A 22,938-nucleotide genomic window follows, 5' to 3' on the forward strand; every position below is an offset into this window, starting at 1 on the left:
CGTACCAGACCTTGGTTGTCTTGGTTACAATAACAAACACATGGACCTTACCCAGAGCTGCGTACCTACATTTGTTGCCATGGTTACTATAATAATAGTCATGGCTTGGTCAGGTTCAGGAAAAGGTGGTGATTTCCATTAAAATAAGTTCTTCCTCAACATTAGACGATCTTTGTTGTCATGGTTACAATAATAACAATGAACAGTCATGGATAATAGAAACAACATGAACTGCTACTGTCACATGGGAATCGAACACCGCTCTCCTGTGTCATGTTCCTCCATCCACCCCAACCTCCTCCTGACGTGGACTTTGTCGCTCTATAAACTACGTCACCGCACTTTTCCTTATGGGTCACAATAACCTGCTGACAGACGACCTATGACCTCGTTTGTTACAGGAGAGTCGCAGAGAAGGAGACATTTCCTCTTATGCATGTTCAGGATGAAATAAGCAGGTGTTAGAGGAGCTGCACTGAACGTAGTTTGTTGTTTAGTTGTGTTGCAGTATTTTGTGAGTATTTTTTAAGGTGCTTTATTTTGGATGCCAGAAAGCATTTAATTTATCAGATTTAAGTGTAATAAACATTATTCTAATCTCATCTGTTTAATGGACGGCCGATACGTGACCTGTGCTACAGGAGTGGTTTGAAAAGTTTTTCTTCCAATGTGAAAACTCTCAGAATCAGTTGTAACTGATCCCAGTTAAACGTCCGGTCTTTGTAACAACTCTCTTTTTATATTCTAATGATTTGAGGAAGACTGTCACACATTAAAATGTGTGTTTTTATCTTATTTCCATTTATTATGTCACAGTGTGAACACATACTTCCACCTTGAAATATGATTATTGTGAGACCTTGAGGCTTTGATCATGACTGAGCATTCACAGCCGACAGTGTTGTGTATTTTTTGTGTTGAAAAGGGTGTTGAACGTTCTGTAGAGCAGAGCGGCACACACCGGGAACATCAGCGTGTCTTTGATCACCGCAGGCTGTTTGAGGTTTTCATAGTTTTGTTGACATTTTCCGTGTTAAAATGATTCTGCGGGTGCTGAATGGCTCCCGTTCAGCCCGAACGCCACGTCCCTCACATGTCTGATCAACAGAGGTGGTGATTGGTTGCTACACTCGGCTGCAGGTGCCTTTGATCTCTGGTTTTGAGGTCATGTGATGAAAGAGATTTATATTGGTACAGAGCTGTGCAAGGATCAAACACTGAGCCGAGCCGAGAGGAGCCGAGCTGAGGGACGGCCTCCCATGGGCCTTCTCTTTCTCCAGCCGATATCTTCAGGGCGAGTGGGCTCAAACCACAGATGCTACAGGTGTTGTCCCTCAGACGGTTTCTCTTTTACAGGTTGACAAGGCCCATGAAGTAACACTCACACCGTGTGACCACCATTTCCTTCCTCCCTAAAGAACAACTTTGAGCCACACTGTAAGGAATTGCTGTAAATTTACAGTGGATTTGCAACAGTATAATACTGTATTTCATAATAATTGTAAAATACTGTTCAATATTCATCCCTCACATGTAAATGAAGTTATTGCTGTGAGTTTAGCAGTAACAGTACATAACTGTAATTTAACAGCATGAAACAGTATTTTTCAAGCTTCGGAAATGTGCGCTTTCATCCCTTTGTCACTCCAGTCACTGATTATTGGAGACTAATGTTTCAGTTTCAATTATAACATTTTTTCTATTCATCAAACTTCAACTACAACTCATTTTTGAGTTTCAGTTTGGCTGTCTGTCTGTTTCGGAGCTTGACCGCGGAGAGCACAGCTTTTTAGTTGAAGTCAGTGCCGACTGGTCTCCACTGAAGCTAACGTTAGCTTATCGTGTGAAACTGTCCAGCAGTGTTTTGTCTGTATGATTACTGAACTGTTGACATGTCAGATAATGTTTCATTAGATCAGGTTGCTAAGATTAAACACAGCTCTGTAGTTAGCTAGCTAACAGCAAACAGGGGGTTGTTTCCAGCCTAGCATTACTGTGCTTTGCTGCTCCTTTTCCTTGTATCACACTTAAGCTGAAAATACATCTTTGTCAAAGAAAGATATTTAACTGGAGCAAAATGAGATTGTGTGACATGTAGCTATGTTACATAACATAATCAGCCACATGTGGACCCACAGTTGTACATCCACTGCTTCTTCTAAGAGTCTTTATCCTGCCTGTCATAGAACTTTCCAACAGTTCAGAAGTTTGTTGTTCCATAAATAAAAAGGGCTCATTTTTTAATTGTTCGCTTCTTTTACAAGACTTGTTTCCAAGCTGCAGTTCTGTTCTTATACTGGGGACATGTAATAAACTACGGCAATATTTCATTAAATGTGCATTCTCATGCTGTACCTGTTTTTCTGTTTTGTTTTTTAATGCAGGATTCAAATGCAGGTAACAGATTGTGTTACCCTTTGTAAATAAACAGTAACATGCTGGCATGTTACAGTAAAGTCATACACAATATAATCCAATATACAGTAATGTACTGTTAAAATAAATTACAGTCCATTCACCGTAAAATAACAGTAAATTACTGGCGTCTCTGCTGCCAGTATTTTACTGTTATTTTATAGTCAAACTCTTTATAGTGCAGCCATTACAAGATCATTATTAAAAGGAAATCAATCATCAACCTCTGACAGCTGGTAATAGTCAGATTTCACAACGACTCTTTCTGCTAACCCACAATCTGCTGACACTTTTAAATCATAATGTATCATGACTAAAGGACTTTTCATGTGTCTGAGTCTTTATTTTAAAAAAATGAAAATACACACTTATCTAAGATCAAAAGGAAAAAGTATTGACTTCACTAAGTAGAGAAATAATCTCAATAATTTCGACAATATCTCTTGATGACAGAGGGAAAAGTCTCATGAAAAACAGGCACGATGCAAAATGTGCTGTTTGATAAAATGAAAAGAGTCGGTTGCAGTGAAGACTTCATCAGTTTGAGAACACGTGCACTGCAAATACACACAATACAACCAATTCTGAATTAGCTTCTGTTTTGTCTGTTTGTTTTCTTTAGTTGCAGGGGGTTGAGCTCTCAGGGCGACTGTATTAAACAGCTAAAAAAATATTTTCTTAAGTGTTGGAGACCAAAATGGGGCTGAAAGGAGAGTAAAGACTGCGCAGAAACATTAACTACAATAAGAGTATAAGGCAGGTATTTAGCAGATATGTCTGACGTGTCTTTAATATAAATATGTGATTAAGTTCTGCTGGTTTGATGAACTCTGTAAATTATGTGTTTTGGCATCTATTGTCTTTATATTTATCTTAATTGTGATTTTTGTGTGTTTCAGGGGAGATCCCTTGTACAAGCTTACAGCTTCATGATCTCTGCTTGTTTTATTTTATTTTATTATCTGTTTTTAGCTGTTGTACCTGTGTATAATCATATACGTTTTTATTAATGAGGCTTCATATCTTTCATAAACTGTCATTCATTTTTGCACAACTACTAAAGCCTCTGCACTGAAAAATTTCCCACAGAGTGCAAACTGTGCTGGTTGGAAACTTGAAACTGCTCGAAGGCTCCATATTCCTTTGTTGAAACTACATATTATATGAAAACTTCCACCTGTCATGAACTGCCTCCATTTCCAGCAGCGTATTAGGTTCTGTTACATTCTTCTCCACCATATCAAGCCCAGAGAAATTACTTTTTGAGAAGGGTGTGGGTGTGTGTGTGTGTGTGTGTGTGTGTGTGTGTGTAAGAAGACAGTGAGGGACAGCAGCCAGAGGGACAGACAGACTCAGATTATGAGACAGAGAGGGGCAGGGGAGGATGGAACCTCAGAGACATCCTCATTTTATGGTGCTTCCTCAACGCTGAGTTGAGGATTGTTTTGTCAAACTTTAACTAATAAAAGTTTTAAGAATCTAGAGCATAACAGGTCAATGACAATCATTTCCCTCTGCCACAAACCATCAACAGTGTGAACAACAGACTTCAATGTAATTGACTACTTTGCATGAAAGCTCAATAACCACAGCAAACACAACGAACCACAATCAATGCAATATCTTCAACCCAACAGCCCCGACTCGTTCAATCAGAAAGGGCATAAAGGCAGGATGTGTTTCATTGCCACCTCCTGTAACTGCTGGGTGTGCATGATAAATGGAGGCAAAACAGAGAAACAAGAGTAAAGCTGTAAATCTTGTTAAAAAACAACAAACATGGTGATAGTTGGGATTAATGAATGGTAGGAATGAGGTGAAACTGGGCAGGATCTGGTTGAAAAAGGCTTTGCACTGACACGTAGTCATTTAAATGCTGCTGAGTAAACAGTTTCAAGTAAGGGAGGCCTTTCTAATATGTGTCACTCAGCTCTAATGTAAACATCTTGAAGATTGTTTGACCTACAAACTGAAACCGTGCTGTGTGTTGTTGAGTGGGTTGTAACGGTGCACGGCTGAGAGATCCGTTTCCAAATGAAGATTTCTGTGCACTAGTGAGATTGTTTTGATGTGTTTTTTTTTATCCAGTTGCGACCAGGCTGACATCAGTGGGCTGCTCATTCAACGCTGCAAACACAATGTAATAGTCCAACACACAGTCGAGTTATCTGAACTTGCATCTCTTTGTTTGTGCACTGAAAATGAACAGGCTGCTACAGTGACGCTAACATTGGCTGAGCCACACTGTTCATTGAGCAGGTCATCGGGAGTGGCTGCATATCTGCAGAATGGCTCTCAGTGGAATCAGCACTATGTGTTAATGTTTGTCAGTGTAATGTCTGTTCTGGCAAAAAAAAAAAAAAAGTTTTCATTTTGCTGATCATCAATAGTTTAAAAAGCAATGCTGAACAAAGATGATTCACAAAGCAACAACCTTATAAAGTCCAATAATAAAAGCAATTGAGGCAATATGCCACAGGGTATTGGCTCATGAAAGATCTGCAGTCCCTGCACACACTGTCCTCCTCTCTTTGTTGCCATAAAACAGTGAGGTCCATCAGATGCAAAGAGACAAAGAGCTATAAAACTCCCTTTGCCACCAAGTGGCTTCCAATCTCCATTATTAGACTTTATAAGCCTGCTTGGAAGCCCTATTTCCTACTGCTTGCTAATAAAGAAGGTGACATTATTTAAATATAAAACCAATCCAATTTAGGAACTCATCAGTACCCAGACAAAAACACAGAAACAGTAAAGCACTTTACAAACTGCAGGCCTCCACAAAAGCCAGCTACATTTCCCAGTTAGTCCTCACTCTCACCTGTGAGTTGATGACAAAGCAATTTACAAACGGGCAGCTGAAGTCTGTCCAGGTGGCGCGAGAAGAAAAGTCAAAAAGAGAAGATGTCCTTATTTACATTTACACAACAAGGTTCCATATTGTATAAAGTGAGATTTCCATGTCTTATTATTATAAAGCAGGTCTAGGTTCTATATTAACTGGATGTGGATGTATAAGTGGATGGAAGGTAGAGATGACAAAGATTTCCATGTTTATAACTTGCGTGTTCACATCACAGTACACTTTAAAACAGGTTATGATTATATCTGCAGAGTTTTGAGGTATTTCCACTTTATGAAGTGTAGAGTTTGATTTATCAGAGTTTCTTGGTGGAAACTGTGACTGGGATGTTGGATTCTTGGAATTACAATAACCTTTATAAAAATGGATCCTGTCCATTTATGCAGAAATGGTTCCAAGGGTTATATCAGCTGAGGAATAATACTGTCACCGGGCATCTGAAAGTACACTCTGTGAAGGGTGGTTTCACATTAAAGGAGGCTAAAAGTGCTAACTGTAGACGTGGAGTGCAGCAGAATGAGACAGTGTCTTCCTGATTTATTTCTGCTGAGCTTTGTTTGACACAGGTTTTGATTTATGCTTGGAAGATGTGTGTGAACTGTGCGACAGGCACGTGGAGGCAGGGTCACTGGAACAAATCTTTCCCGAGCTGAAATAATCAAACCAAGAAAATTCACCTGCAACAACAGGAAGTCCTGATGAACTCCAGCAGAGGACTGTGGCTGAACTGAGCAGCTCTGCCGTATCAAACTGTATTAACTGTGTTAATGTGAAGCAGGGCCCCCGCAGGAGAAGGAGCACAGCAAATCTCTGGGTAATAAAAAACAATTGCTGAAGGTGTTTTGCATTATGCAGCGTCAGGCCTCAGTTTGCCTGGAGAAGCACATCAGAGGGAGCAGCTCTATCTCACCACATCATGCGTTTAAGGTCAAATTCACAGCATGGTGTCATTACTTTCCTTCTACTCTGTTTCCCCCCAAGCCTCCATTATTTACACTTTATTTTTAATGCTCTTTGTTGTTATTCTTCCTTCTCCAGGGTCCTGGTTTCTAACCATGAACCAGAAAAACCTCCAATTTTTTTCCTCTATACTGCCAATTTGATTAAGGAATAATAATCCTAATACCCCTTCAGCCAGGAAAGAGTGCAGAGAGGTGAAGATGTCCAGACAGAGAGCAGCAAGATGCAAGAGAGAGATTTTCAGCACAGGAGAGACAGACAGCACAAAATCCTGACACAGGACAGGACCTGTCTCCTGACCTACTGTCAGGAAAAGGTTTGTTTTAGTGTTTTATTCTGGTCCATTTTTCACCAAAACGTGGCTGACAACACACACTAGAAAAAAGACCACAAATGTAAATGGCATTAATGGACCCCTTCATGCTCTAACCAAAGAAGCTAATGAGCTAAGTGCTAATTAACGCTGGGCTACTGTATCGTGATAAATCATGCAGACTTAATTATGCTCAAAATGTCAACAAAAACTCATCCTCTTCTCTCTCATTCATCTACATCATTAACATCTTACAACTGTTAATATATATGTATATATAATTTGCATTCAGCAGTTTGCAGTTTGAGAACAGGTCACTACTGTTACTACAGCACAGCTTGTGTTTTCACATTTTTTATGAACTTTCAAGAGTTCAAGTCCAGAGAGTAACTCTAAAAATGGTACAAAGGTAAAAAAAAAAAAAAAAAAAAAACTTGAATAATCATGTATATATCCTAGAAATAAGGGCCTCTGGTGAACTTACAGCAAGTCAATGAAAGTTAATGCAAACAACAGACCTACAAACGCTCCGTACAACGGAAGTGTACAGAACGAACTGTGTCACTGCACGCTCTGATGCATCATCACACAGGAGACAGTGCTGTATGTTCCTGTCAGAGTGGAGAGAAAGAAGACAGACCAGTTGGTCAGGGCTTCATCCTACAGCAAGATAATGAGCTACAACATGAGAAGAACAGAACCAGACGATGAAGACCAGCACAGTCTCCAGACCTGAACCTCATGGAGCTGCTTCGGGACAAACTGGACACAAGGTGACAGCAAAGCAACCGGCAAGTGACACATTAGCGGGAACTTTCCAATTTGGTGTCCAGTTTGATTATTTATTTGTTCTATACTTTAATTTCAGAGACACTGAAGCTTTGTACATTTCAGTAACAACTAGAAAAATTTAGATCAAAATTTTTATAACAAGTTTTCTTAAATGTGAAAGCCGGGGTGGACATTATGTTCTTCATCAGCAGATTTAAGTTTTATCTTGTAAAGAGAAGAACCATCGTAGTAAAGTCAAACCCTTCTGTTGTGATCCAGACAGCGGGGGAGTCGGGCCCTGGCCTGCAGAGCCACTCCAGGCTCAGTCTGGAGGAGCGACTCTCCTCGTGAGCTGGCTCCTCACACAGCACCACTGCTGCCATAAACACTCAGCGCTGCAGTGTTTATTCTCAGCTGCAGTCACACTTCATCAGTACAGCGTTTATGTGGCCACAAACCTAAAGTGTGCAGCTTGCTGGGTTTCCACAGGGGATCCTGTAGGTCAGATGAAAAGATGGAGATGAAACTGATATGGCCAGGAGTGAACTTCATTTCCTTTGGCCCAGGGACACAAGTACAGGCAGCACACATTTATCAATCAGTTATTAATGATGGCTCCAATGACTGTGTGTAATGTAAAAGGTTCCTCTCAGCACTGTAAAGCCAGAAATTTGAGTGTAGATATGTTTCCACTCCCAGTTTTTCTTATAATTTTTTTTACAGTTTTTATATTGGAGAATTATCTTAAGAAAAATATTAATTATAGCAGAGTATTTTTTACAGAGTTTAAAAGCTCTCTGGAGAGGAATTATTTTTGCATATTTTGTTTTATAGTGGACAGTAGAAATCTGGATGGAAATAAGGGAAGTGAGTGGGGGGGGTAGGAGTCTAACCCAGCAGACAAACTTGTGTTTACCAGGTCAGTGCTTTGGACCCTGTAGTAGTTTAACTTTAAACATGATTTGTAGTGTTCTTCAACATTCATCTTAAGGTTGAGCTTGAGGTCACAGGGCAACAACAATGACAGACGAGAGGAAATGCAGCTAAACTAAACATGTAACTGACAAGAAAAAGCTCAGAAGCAAGCTGAGTATCTGTACTGACTCCCCCAGTGCAGAGTTTCAGAGGAGAGTTTCCTGGTGGTGTTTTTGCTGCAGCCAGAGGCCTGAACGCTGCTGCTGAGGCAGACAGCTCATCAAGATGAGTGACAAGCTTCTGGGCAGGAGCAACAACAGCAGAAGAGAAGGACCAGACTAACAATACTCTGGTCCTGGGGGCGAAGACTGGAGGAGAGGAGACAGGTTAAATAAAGCTTTTAGTCCTCTTGACAATCAAAGATATTGTGGGTTCAGAGCAGCGGGGGGACATCTCAACAGGAGGAGGGAGTTCATGATATTCTGGACACTTGAGTGTGTATTTCTGGCAGTGTGTTTTACCTCCTGTGTGCAGCTGAGGGGAATTTGATGTACTGGAAGCATAAATGCTTTAAAAAAGGCAGCTTGTTTCGTTTTTAAATCCAGAACTAGAAAGACTGCAGGACTGCTGTGGCCGAGCCTCTTAAAGGTCGATCCAGTCGAAAGATAGATGTCCATGTGTTTGTGATTATAAAGCAGGTCAAGGTTCTATATTAATACTGTGAAAGTATCAAAGCCTCAGTCCACAGAGAAATGCACAGAGCCTGTATTCAGAAACTGAGCCTTAAAACCAGCCGTCAGGACTTCTGGAACTTTGTGATGTCACAACAAAGCAATTGCTGCCACGCCCTAAGCCCTGCCCACCCGGACCCACCATCCAACTTTGCAGGATTTGGTTTCTCTGAGTGTTTTTACCTGAAATCTGATATTGTTAATGAGTTTCCTTTATTTTTCCAATCAAATGTCCTTCTAATGTGACTATTTTTCTGAGCTCTGGTTAACTCAAATTTCTGCAGTTTAAACAGACTGAATAAAGTTCTGCAATAAAAAAGTTCACCTTGCTTCAGAAACAGAAACAACAGATGCTCTAGCTACAGAAAGTACATTTGTCATCAAGTTTGTGCAGCTTTGAAACACTGAACTTGACTTGAACTCGACAGCTGCAAAGACTGTCATTTAATTTTTCTGTAGTTTTGCTGGATTCTAATTTAGCACCAGTAAAAACCAAAGGATTATCTGGCTCTGAAATTAGACATCCACCACCTGAAGTCTCAACATTTAGGCTACTCAGTGTAAAGCATCTGTCAAGCATGAAAGTCAACATTTCAGTTCTCTCCCTGCACCTGCCGTTCTGAAGCGCTGTGCTCGATATCAAAGCAAAGCCATTTTTATTCTCCTGCTTTTGTTTCCAAGCCCTCACACTCAAGAGTTTCAGAACAAAGCTATTTGAATATCAGCACAACGCAAAGCGTCATCAATTCACTGTGGTGTTATGCAAAGTTAAGACCATTCAATGTCACTATTACTGTGTGCCTTCAATCCCCTCCAAGAGCTTCTCACATGGCCATTATAATATTTCCAATAGGAAGCAGCTTCTGCCCCCCCCCCCCTGCTGGGAGGGTGGCAGGAGACATCCTCTGGCACATTTGTTTACCCTTCAAACAAGACCTAAATTAGTTGCATTCCCAGTGGTTTTCCAAAAGCAGGTAATTAAATAGCACTCAGCTGCACGCTGGGCCACTTCAATCTGAACTCCCTTCACTGCCGATCGGAGGGAAATGCCAAGCACTCAGCACAAAGATGCACAGTCTTCCTCATGACAGAGAGCATCAGTTTGCATTTGCATGCATCTAACTGATACATGCATCCAGAGTGACTCACCGCGAAGAGCAAGCAGGAGGGAGTTGAGCTCCTCGCTCGGTGACACTTTGACGGGTTGGCGGTCGCAGGATTGGATTGTGTGGGTTTAGGTTTCCGGGATGATCAGTCAAACCAAAGTGACACAGCTAAATTACATTGGAGGCAGGTCTGAGGTGTTAAAAGATGATATTTCCTTTTCTTAAAGAACCAACTTTTCATCGCATTAACATATATCAGCTTCACATCAGTTACAATTTTAACAGAACTGAAAAATGAGTTTTTAGTAAGGCTAGGTGCTAACGCTAGCATCTCGATGACAGTGCTAACATGCTGATGTTTATCAGGTATAATGTTTACCACGGTCACGATCATAATTTTGCGTGTTAGCATGCTAACATTTGCTAATTAGCTCTACACACAAAGTATAGTTGGACGTTATTTTGCAGGTGCTACAGTATAGAGCGCTGCAGGAATGAGGGTTTCTGGTTGATGACTGAAATCAGGTCTGTGTTTAACAGCAGCTCAAGACATTTTCAAGTTTCATTATCTGACATCAAACCCGTCAGTAAATCCCACAGTCCTGATTCTTGAAGCTTTTCTGTCTGTTAAAAAAGACCAGTTGCTAACAAGTGTCTAAATGAGACGACAGAGGTTGTTGGGATGTTTAACGTCATCAGTCCAACATAAGAACTCATTAGTGAAGATGATCCTGCTGAACAAAACCTGTCAGGATCAGAAATTGTTGCTGATTTTCTCTGATCATCAAAAACACAACGGAGAAATCCTATTGGCTGTCAGTGGAGGGAACCAGGCGATGCTAACCTGCAAAGATATGTCATCCCTACCGGCCTGAATATAAGACAACCATGATTATGGGATGACCACCCTACCTTCCCAACACCTAGTTTTGAGGTAGAGACTTTTTGAGGACAGAAAACTTTTACACTTGTCCTGTTGGCAAGGTTTCCCTGAGATCCCATCAATCCAAGGAGAAGACCGTCCTCATCACTGAAGTCTTTTTATCTCAAATAAGTGAAATATGAAAATATGTAAAACCCACATTTGTGTAGCTTGTCTGTCAGTCACAGACTCACCGTCTCTCCTTCCAGGCTGCTGGAAACCATCAAAATCATCTTCTCTGACAGTTTGCATTTTTCACACTGTCTTTTGTGACAGATTTTTTTATTCCTGCTTCAACAAAGTAAAGACATCGGGAGATGCTTTAAACACATTTTCAGTCCTCATGAATTTATTTCCTAGCAACATTAAATCTACAGACAAACCCATAATGCAACACTCTGAGTCTTCAAACCATATTTCCAGAACAAACATCTTATATTCCGGGCAGTTCAGTGGTTATAAGTTATGGATCCAAAGAAGTTGAGATATTTCACTGGATTTTCATCTGCTGGCGGCGTTAGATGAAAAGTCAGAGGATGTTTATTTGTGTTGATCTCCATCAGAAGATATATTTGTGGTTTAAAGAACCAAAAACCATCTCAGTGTAGTTTTACATCTCCTCTCTCAGGTTTCTCTCTGGGGCTCTAGTAACAACAGGTCAGCCAGCCAATCAGAAGAGAGGATCTGAGTCTCTCTTCTGACCAACCTGCATACACTAAATCTCCAGACCAAAGCCTGAGAGATCACCATACAGCATGGCGCCGCAAAGATAACACTGTAACTGGCTCCAACAATTATTCGCTCCAGGACAAACCAGGGCTTCAGATTCAGGTCCAGAGTAAAAGCTTTGTAACGTGCTCGTATCAATAATCCTTGCCAGTCTCCAAAGAGGAAACAACCTCCTGATGAAGAATTCAGCTTCAGAGTGACATATGTTCCCCTCTGCAAAGAGGAATAATCTCAACACTTTTGTTTTGTACCCGTTTAACCTTGTGATCTCAGAGCTCTGCTTTCTGCCCTGGATCATACAGTGTTTGCCCAGGGTGACACAACCCAATATTTCCAATGTGATGTTTCACTTCACTCATATTCCTCTTCTTTGCTTTGCTTGTCAAGTCAGGTAAAAAGAAAAGAATAAATAAAATTAAAAAAAGAACAGAAATACATCAGTGACCACACGTACATTTTCTTTTCCTTTGCTGTTGTTCAGATTCGAAGCCGGTGGCAGCAGCAGTTCACAGGAAGTTTGTTCTTAATGAAAACCAAATGAGCCAAAATTAGCTCTCAGGTGACCAGGAGCACTGTAAATATATTAACTATTTCTGCTGCACAGTTAGTGATAACGCACTGATAACAGCTGCTCTGCTGTCATTAAACTGACAACTGAGGGGAGGGGCAGAGTTAAATGATGCAGAGAGGCCAATGGGAGATGGAGGGGCAGCGGACGTGGGGGCCAGGGGCCTGAGGTGGGACCACCAGTGTTTAATGGCAGCCATACAGTAACTTTGCTTTAAAAAAAAAAAAAAAAAAAAAAAAATCTAAAATGAGTAAAACTCTTAAAATTTTGATCAAGGAATAAATAAAGAATTCAGGGATAACATGACACCTTTTTCTGAAAGTACTGAGGTTTAATCCCCAGATAGGACTGAGCCACTTTGTGAGGGTCTATTTATTTACTCTTATGCAGAGATGTCACTCCACTCAGTTCCTATCTCTCCGCTTTCCTTCTCCTCCCATTCATCATCTCCCTCGGTTCCTCTCCTCCTCATCTTTCCCAGCCGTCCTGACCTGTACTGTTTATTTATCTTCTTTCCCAAGAGAGGAAGTGTATTTAAACACGACCATGATGATGATGATGATGATGATGATGATGATGATGATGATGATGATGATGATGGTCGTGTGTGTGTTGATGCATGAGTGTTCTGTTCAAGCTAAGACTTTGTAAGGCTCTCACAGATTCCCCTGAACTGGAAGTGTTTTTAAGTCTTTTGGGACAAATCTCAAGTAAAGTTCAAGTCATTTCAGACCAGTGCGACTCAAGTCTGTGGCATCATGTCTCGTATTTGATTAAGTTTGTGACTCATCCAGGCCAAGTCTCAAGCCACTTCAACTCCAAGTTAAGCATCAAGTCATTAAAAGGATCACGTCTCATTTTACTCCAACCCAGTCCAAGTGCAATCTTAAGAGAAGACCAAGTCCAGTCTCACGGCAGAGACAAGTCTCTCATCTGTCAGAGCAAGTATCAAGTCTCTCGAAGACGTTCTCGAGTCAAGATTCAAGTCAGATGTCTCTGACGGCTGAACATGTCCCTCTCAAAGCTTTTTACACAAAGTATCTGAGACCCCGACCCCCCACCACCACCACCTCCACCCTAGACTCAAGTCTCAAGTTATGTCCCAAGTCAACAGCTGTGCGTGTGTGTGTGTGTGTGTGTGTGTGTATGTGTGTGTGCTGCTGATGTCTTTGACCCAGGTTAGATGTCATTTCCTCTCTTCAGGCCGCTAAAATCCTTCAACTTCCCACACACACACACACACACACACACACACACACACACACACACACACACACACACACACACACACACAAAAGAAAAACACTTTTCACTCTCCATCATCTTCACATTCATCCTCTTAAAAACAAACTCTCACTGTAATAGTTTGTTCATACAAACAGTCTTTCACACACATTTTCTTTCTCTTACACTTCCTCAAACACACACACACACACACACACACACACACACACACACACAGGCACAGCTTTCTAAGGAGGGAGGTGCAGGGAGGGAGAGGACAGGGGTGTTTCACAAATTGCATGCAGACTTTTTGCATCAAGTGTCAGCCCTCCTGCCTCCTCTTCCTCCTCCTCCTTCACTCTGCTGAACTCTGAAGTCAAACACACCCTCAGTTTGAGCTGTGACGGAGCAAACACTGCCCACATGGGTTAGAAACTCTCCGGAGAAGCAGGTTTTTTCTGTGGGAATATGTAACTGTTGAACGTATGGAATATGGCTCAGACCCCGGCGGTAAAAACTTCACTGCGGAGATCCTTCAGTGAGCACGTGAAAGACTCCACCAACAAGGCTTGGGATGTCTTCTGGAGGAGTGTGAGGGAGAGGCGGCTGTGGGGTGAGTCGGGATAAGATGTGAATGCAGATTATTCTGCTGGCTGTCAGCTCGGGGAGAGGAGTTTACACAAAGTTGCAGCAGCATCTTGGTGCAAGGAAACGGCTGTTACTGCGACTCAACGTGGAGATGCGGCTAAAATTTGTTACTGTGAATGTAATTTCATATCAAAATATCAGTACATATACAGTATATATCAGTTTATATCATGATATTGCCATAAAGCAGCAGCTGATCATTATTGTCCACCATGGTCTAATAGCAGCAGAGATATTGTATAAATGGTATTTAAAAAATTGGACAGAAATGTATTGATCATATTGGTATTTATCAGCATAAGCTTTTATGAGAGTAATAACCAGCACTTTGTGCAGTCAAGTGATCTCTGTTGTTGTTGCATCTTTTCAGATCAAATTCAAAGCTGACATTATGTCGTACACCACTACTGCCTGCATCGATTACTGAACTTGAGACCTTAAAGGATAAATAAGTTTCCACCTTCAGTCTGCCCACACACACATGTGATATATATTGAATTTCCATTTGGGAAATCCTATGTACATATAAAATAAAAACGTAAAAAATTATGAATGAAACCTAAAATCTCTGTGATATTAATATATGGCAACATCACTCTTGATATAGGGACATATATATCACATTTCTGTGTGGGTGAACTGTACAAAATTCTCATCTTTCCTGCAGCTAAAACTCATTCATTCATTCAGTCCTACTTTGAGCCTTTTGGCAGATGGTTAAAAAAAATTGTGAAAGAGCATTTGAGTTCAGTAATGGACTAAACAGGCGAAAGAGGAGAGCAAATCTAACAGCGTAAGCACAGAACCAGTGATGCTGAGCTACTGTCACAGATAGAAAATACAGTCGCAGCTGTTTCAGGGTTCAAAACCTTCACTTTGTAGATTGCAGAGAATTTCTGTGTAAAGTTTTGGTTCTTCTACGTGTTTTAATTGTGGACACACTGTGGACACACTGAACTTAATGAGCAATGTTAGGTTTCATCTCCAACACCAATTATCATTAGCAACGTAAAAGACATAAACTTAAATAGCTCTCAAACTGCTTTCAAAAGATTTTTCTCAATATACAAATAAGCAGCCCAGACTGGGAGTATGTGGACAGTTACACACCTGCTGAAGACCAGACAACAAGTCAACAAGTCATTAAGACAACAAGACAACGAACAGTGAAGGAGGCTGCAGTGAAGGGTCAAAGCCCCTGCTGATGTCTGAGTCAAAGACTTCATACTGTCAGCGACTGCAAAGGTTTTCCACTAAATATTAACTACGATGATTTAGTTGGACTTCATATTTATCTCTACTTTGATCCCCTAAACGTTGGACCCTGTGTGTTTAAAGGGTCAATCACAGTTCTTTCTCTACTGATGTAAACCTGTTCAAAATAAAGCTGAGAAATTGTCACTTTCATGTAGGATCCATTGTTTTAATTTCAAACTGAATGTGACAAACAAAACAGTGTCTGACTGTCCAAATACTTTTGGCCTGGACTGCATACCCCCCCCCCCCCCCCCCCCCCCCCCCCCCATGTTTAACACCATGGTCCATCGTATATTTGCATGACAGCCTCACAGACCCACTGGCATGTGAGCTGTGGCTGATTGTGGCGGAGTGTTTTCCAGCGCTGCTCGCACACTGTGAAGGTGACTCACATGTTGATACTCGGGCGTTCGAGGAGTCCAGGGAGTTCCAGGAAACGCAGCATGTCCTCCACATTACGAAGTCTCCCTCCGTCTGACAGAGGGTCACAGGGTCGTCGTCAGCAGGCGTCCGACAGTGTTTCATCACTACTCACACAGAGCAGGTTTTAATAGATCAGCGAGTCTGGGAACACGTGAGAACACGTGTGCGGTTAAGCTGAAGCTGTTTTTTTTTTTTTTTTGTTCCCCCTGGAGGTAGATTTGTGTCGTTTGTGGGCTTGTTAGGTGAGCTTGTGACTAGAAGGTTAATTCACTGAACTGACTGGGAAAATGTCAAGCTGACCCTGAGCGCGGCACCTCACCTCCACCTACCATGGCCGTGTGCTGAGCACGTCCCAGGTGTAAACGTGAGCGGCTGTGTGAATGTGAAGCAGGGAGCTGTGACGTGACCTCACTGAGGCTTCTAAAAATAGCAGCCGGTGGAGGTTTAAATGACCTGCAGAGGAAAACTGAAAAGTTTAGAGCTGGATAAGCTTTTCCACTGTTTGTCTTCTGAATGAAGCGTTTTGTGCTAAGTTTCAGTTTGGTGCTAAACGCACTGACCTGCCAGGTGTCGCTCTCACTGCGGAGTCCAACATGTTGTTACATACGTGGACATTGGACAAATGACTTAACTGTGTTTTGGTTTTAGTTGCTAAGCTGGGTATATGCTAATGATTCAGCTAATGTGGTTAGCTTGATGGTCTTGCCTCTTTCTGGTGTTATTTTTTTAGTTCAGGGCTCATTACATTTTGAATTTATGTTTATTTCCAATGTTATAAAACTGGGTAAAATATCAGTGGAGGAATTCGATCATAACAATATTTTGACATTGTTCCATTCATATGGACTCAAGTATCAACTGATTAGATTTTTGTGGTAAAAGGTCAAAGGTCATAGGTTACTGTGACCTCACAAAACATTTCTTTTGCTATACACCAATAATTCAAACACTAATTGTGCCACAATTTAACACAAATTTCTAATAGAATCAAATGATATTGTGACAACATCTGAATATCAAAATAGCCGAAGGTCAACTTCACTGTGACATCACAATTTATTTTACTAAATGCTGAACAGAAGAAGGGGAGATTGTGACCACGTTTCCTGTACTGTGGTTGGCGGAGGGATACGACCACGAGTGGTGATTCTAGTTTATTTATTTATTGCTTTAAGGTTTTCTGTTGATATGATCATTTTTTCTTTTGGAATATTTTCTCTTATTATTTTTAAATTTCAAAATATTAGTCCCTATTATATAAAACATATTTAAGTTGTGTTCTTTTTGTGCTGAAAAATGCACCAATGTCGTCTTGCAGCTGTAGATGTTTAAGTTTTAAATGCATAGGAAGATAAAGTATAACAAAAACACCACTGTCCTATTTCCCAGTGTCCATGTGTCCAGTCTCCATAACAGCAGCCAGTTCATCCCATTCACTCCCCATCAGCACATCCCGGCGACTGTGCCTGATTATTACTTCTGTTGTGTTACTCTAGAAAAGAACTAGTTTGTTCGATGTGGTATCAGAAGGCAAAAATGTGTATCACTGTTCTAAACGACCGCATTCGAAGGCATCCGTCACAGAGAGGGGAAAATGAGAAATCCTTTGAATTTCGGGATAACGACACACAATCCACTGCATGAAGTGTTATAACCCTTAACTGTCAAAATAAAACCACTTTTGCATGTGGTGATTCTTGTATCTTGACCCTGACAGTATGTAGCCATGTTTGTGGCTGTAGAAAAGTCACTTTCCCACAGCCTACACGTCCACAGAGTGGGGAGTGTATGTGCCTGAACAGCTGCAGGTTTCTAAGCTTCCACACACGCGGCTGCTGTAAATGACCTGCAGAGATAATCTGACAAGTTGAATAATCCTTCTGCCAAATGTTAACGTCCGGACTCTCACCCGGCGCTGCTGAAAGCTCAGGGAATAATTCTGTTTGTGTGTGTGTGTGTGTGTGTGTGTGTGTGTGCGCATGTATGTGTGTGTGTGCAGGTCTGTGAGTGTGTGGGAACAGTGTATTTTGTGTTTTATTCAGACAGCTGGTTCTGCTTTTTCTGTGGGAGCTGATACCTGGCCCCAGCTGTGTGTACACTTACATCTGTGTGTGTTTGGAATAAGTCAACAAATGACGTTAGAGCAGCGGTGCTCACTGATTGGCTGAGATGGATTACGTAGTCATGTGCTTCACAATCCAGCAGCGAAGAGAGAGGGTGGTTTGTTTTAAGCAGCTCTGGTTTTTCACTAAACTGTGTGAACTTTGAAAACATTTGTTCAGTTTTAAACACGTCTCAGCTGCTTCCATTCACCTCCATATTCTATGAGAATCAGTTTGTTATCAATTAAAATGTGCATTCCTGTTTTATTTTGTAGTAGCTTTCCTCGTGTGTCTCTTGTTGGTGTTACTTCCTGTCTTCTTCCCTCCAGTGTGATTGTCTGCCCCGCCCTGATGTGTTTCGCCTGTGCTCTATTACCTGCCTCCCCAGTGTGGATCTAGTCTCTGTGCTCCCTGTTGTCTGGGTCAGTTTTCCTGTGTGTCTCTTGTTCCCCGTCTGTTTCCCAGAGCCACCAGTGTTTAGATTTTCAGATTTGCATCTGTTGAGTTTTTCTTTATGCTTTTGTTTTGTGGACTTTGGTTTCCCAGCCTCAGGCCAGATGCATAAATGATGTGTATACACAAAAACCATGTGTATGCCATTTCCCACACATGGATCGATATTTATGGACACAGAATGTGAGACTGTGATCACTTCATCATTCTTCTCACCATGGCACACGTTTTTTTTTTGGTTTTTTTTTCGGAGCAACCAAGTTCGATACAGTGAAGTGTAAATGCAAAATAAAGAGGAGACAGAGTTTAACATAAAAGAAAACAGACAACTTCAGGGAGCTTCAGTCGTCATTTCCTGTTTTCTGTTTACACAACAAAAGCAATTTGACAATTCAGAAAAGAAATAATAATGTTTGTGTGCTCAGTGTTTTCTTCAGCATTGTTTAAAACTATATCCTCATTATTGTGTGTCATTCTGTAAACTGTTTCCAGACTGTTGTAATATTCAGTCACAGTTGGACGTCTGTCTGGAGCTGATGAAGACGTCTCTGGTCCTAACAGATGAAGTTCAGAGTTAAACAGGACTTAACAGGTTGAGTTATTGAACTAAAGTTTACTGAGGAGCTTCTGCTTGAAATCCCACTGACAGTCAGTGAAGCTGTGTTTCTTTATGTCATGTGGCACAGACAGTGGTTTCGTCTGCAGACTGATGGACTGAGGTTGAGGATTGAGTGTCTTCATCCATATTTGGCTAATTGTGAGGGTGGAAATGAGGCTAGTGCATGTGCGTCCAACTTTCACGCATGTTGCACACGGCCCCGAGCAAAAACAGACAATGACTTTATACCAACAACATAAAACCGACCCCCCTGCTGTTTTTTTACCATTTTAGGAGCTGCGTGTGGAGACTGTGGCATTTCAGAGACTTTTTCTGTCAAAAATAAATTAGAAATTAAATTATAATGAAAAGAAATCCAACATTTGAGTAACCTGCAAACTGTGCAGAGAGATGCATCCTCAGCACCCCTGCTTGTGCAGAGGGCGACCTGTCCTCAGGACCAGCTGTGTGTTACGTGCACGGCACCTCGCTCAGCTGTGGGCAGTGAAAATGTTGCAGTGGATGAATCAGTTGTTGATCTGACACTGACACTTATCGCTGTGACTCTGTGTATGAACTGAGCCAGGTTTGTCTCTCTCCTGACGAGCGGCTGCAGTGTGAACACAACCCACTGCTCCTCATTCCTGTCTCTGGCATCGTCCTCTTTTCTTTCATCCCTCACTGTCTCTGTCCCTCCACCACGTGGCCACCATCTCCACTCCGTCCTTCCTCACCATCAGTCTGTCCTAATATTTATGCCACCGCTAAAAAGTTGTCATAACTCACAGCCCAAATATGGTCTTCCATTCAAACCTCGCAGGCAACCACTCGTCCAAACACAATTTCTGCCAAACACACACTATAAACTCTGCCTAACACCGGGACGGATTCATCTCCCATATGAAACAATGATGGTGTCCAGAAGCTCAAACGTCACCATCTGATGCAGATCGGTATTTAATCCAGTGGGGGCGTCTGATGAGACCAATAAACATGTGCAAATATCAATGGAGAATTGAATCAAATATAATATAAGAATTTAGACTTTGCATGAGCATCCAGATTCATCCAGAGACATTTCTGAAGTCTCTCTGAAGAATGTTTCCATTCCTCAGCAGGAAAAACACTTCATCAGAGATTTTGATATTACAGGAGGTGTTGGTTCAGGTTTCTGAGCTTGTGCAGAATGAACGTCGTTTTGAAGAGTTTTAGTCCAAATAAAATCAGCTGTTAACCTTTGCACTTGGCGAGTGGAGCTGGCATCATGGCAGCACGTGAGCAGATGAAAGGAGCCAGTGTGATCGCAGTTTCTGTGGTGATTAAGTTTAACTGCTCACATGTATCTGCAGGAACTGAACAGAGAGTTTATGATTCTGTTTAATGAGCTCGAAATGAGAACAACACAAAACCAGAGTCTTTGCAGATTTCATAATCAGAAAATTTTTAACTTTTACCTTGATGGATTAACAAAATGACTATAGATTTATATATTTTGTAATTGGTGGGGTTGCTGTTTTTTGCTTTGTTTTTTTTATTATAATATCTCCGCTCACTTCTTTTAGCACCAACTTGGTCAATGTTTGCACAATTATTATTATTAACATAGTGGCAGGTTTAAATATCTACATCTGCATCTTTAAAAACATCTTGAATGTCTGTAGTTTACCTCAGTCTAAGTCCTCGTAGCTTCTGACTGGTTTGTTTAGGGACATGTGACTTAGAGACAGGAAGTGTTGTTGTGAAGGAGACAAAGTGTGGAGAAAAGTAACCATGCCGCTTAAAAAGTGAATCCGTCTCCATCCAGCTTTTTTTAATCAAACCACCACAGATCGATACCAATGTATTAAGACAACACAGATGAGTTTCTTTTAAGTTTTAATGTGGCTTTGAATTTGTAAAAATGTTTGGGTGCATTTACCACCACTGGAGAGTGACACAGGAAGAAAAATGAATTAATTCTACAGCAAATGAAAAACCTAAAATGCTTTGTTTGCTGTCTGAGCATTTTATTTTGAAAGAGATGTAGAAGCTACTTGTGTTCATCCACATCAACAGAAAACAAATTGTTCAATGATTTTATAGTGAAGTGGCCTTACACAGTGAAGTGGTTCTTGAGGATAAAGATGATTAAAACTGAAAATGAGAAAGCAGAGAGACGACGGGGCTCTGAGCCAAATGTGACAGAGAGAATCGATGTGAAGGCTGCTGTTTATTCTGCAGTGATCAGAGACGGGCCAAACTAAACAGGAGAGAGAGAGAGAGAGAGAGAGAGAGAGGGAGATAAAAAACTACAGGATTTAAACACTGGGGATGAAAATAGATAATATACACTCTTTATTCTCCCATGAAGCTTTAGGGTTTGGGTTATATCAGCATTCATAAAAAATGACCACAATCAGTGCTTTCCCACACTGAGGCGAGGTAACTCCCTGCTGAGCTTCCAACTTCTCAGGTTTTCAGATTTAGCAGGTAGCAGGAGTAGTATCCATAGGCGAACAGGTATCACTGGTGCAAGAACAAATCCAACAAGGCCCAAAGATCCTAAACAAATGAATAAGCTCATGTACAGCTACAGCAGAAGCTGAGAGGAAAAGATGGCAGCTGCTGTACAAAAATGAAGCCAAAATATCCCGGATACGAGCACTAGTGTCTTGCACTGGTGAGATCTTTGGAGCCAGAGTCTGCACAGCAGTGATCAGGGAGGGGAGCCGTGGTATCGACAGCAAACTACTAATTAAAACAAAAAATATCAGAAAAACAAACACTTGAAAAAACATCAGCATGATAGGAAGTATCTAAACTGACCGATAACCTGGGGCAGGGTTTATCACCTACACTGCAGCCAGCCCCCAGGGGGCGATGAAGACGTTTTGGCATCACTTTAGGTCATGATGTCCTATTTAAATACAGTCATTGAGACTCACAAACTGATTGTGGTGTGAACTTTCTGGTATAACCAGGCTCTAAAGCCACCATTTTTTTCACTGGTCATATTCATCTGTTTGTGGAGAACTTGCTTCCAAAATTGAGATCAAGAAATGTCACTGAGGTGTGATCTCAGAGTTACCACCAATACACCACCTGTTGCAGTCAGAGCAGCAGCTGAATTCAATCTGCTTTCTTCTGAGTTTCTCTTTTGGAATTTAATACCCATTTTAACCAGGATATCTTCTGAGCTGTTTCTGTTTTAGTTTGATCAGATCCTCTCTTCTGATTGGCTGACTGACCTGGTGTTACTGGAGCTCCAGAGAGAAGCCTGAGAGAGGAGATGTAAAACTACACTGAGATGGTTTTTGGTTTTTAAAACCACAAATATATCTTCTGATGGAGATCAACACTTCAGATAAAGCAGTGGAGAAGAGTAAAATATGGGATCTTTAAGGTTTTAGTCAGAGACATACTGGGGTTCACCAGGTGGCAATAAGATATTCAGGCATGTGGACAGAAATCTGATGTGTGTGAGCCAAGATTTGATTACTGCCCTGCTGTTTTCTGTCTTTTTCCTCCCCCCTCTTTCCTTCTCTCTCTCTTTCTTTCTCTGTCTTCTTATAGACACTGTATGTCTCTCGTCACAGGCTCCTGGATTTCATCGGTAGTATTACCTCATACTTTCTTCCTTTACATACCCTCTCCTGGTTCCTTCTCTCCTCTGTGTTTGACTGTATTCATATGAGAGGCTCAGGGGAGTGCTGTGTGTGTGTGTGTGTGTGTGTGTGTGTGTGTGTGTGTGTGTGTGTGAGGGGGGGTGTTTCACTCTTATGATCAAGGCTATATTACACTTAAAAAAATCTTTCCAGATGTGAAGTGAAAAAAAAGATGGAAGAAAAAAAATCCAGCTGGAATAAAAAGTGAAGGATTCAGGTTTCAGATTTCTTGACTCCAACATGGTCAAAGTGAATATTTCAGAATCGTGCTATTTGCTGAAAGGTTCCACTCCTGC

At 41.3% G+C, this 22,938-nt stretch overlaps 1 protein-coding gene across 2 annotated transcripts in view; it reads left to right on the top strand.

Moving 5' to 3' along the window:
* Nucleotides 1–13,897: 13,897 nt before the first annotated feature.
* The window catches only part of LOC139637378 (rho GTPase-activating protein 7), a 96,450-nt gene continuing 87,409 nt past the window's right edge, over nt 13,898–22,938 (top strand). For both annotated transcript variants that reach the window (XM_071506043.1, XM_071506042.1), the window contains exon 1: nt 13,898–14,130. In XM_071506043.1, coding sequence (XP_071362144.1) covers nt 14,010–14,130 — 121 coding nt within the window. In that variant the 5' untranslated portion in view covers nt 13,898–14,009. The remainder of the gene's footprint in view (nt 14,131–22,938) is intronic.

The sequence above is a fragment of the Trachinotus anak genome, unplaced genomic scaffold (assembly GCF_046630095.1).
Source record: "Trachinotus anak isolate AG129_WGS33_773 ecotype Australia unplaced genomic scaffold, CSIRO_AGI_Tana_v1 ptg000020l, whole genome shotgun sequence".
Taxonomy (NCBI): domain Eukaryota; kingdom Metazoa; phylum Chordata; class Actinopteri; order Carangiformes; family Carangidae; genus Trachinotus; species Trachinotus anak.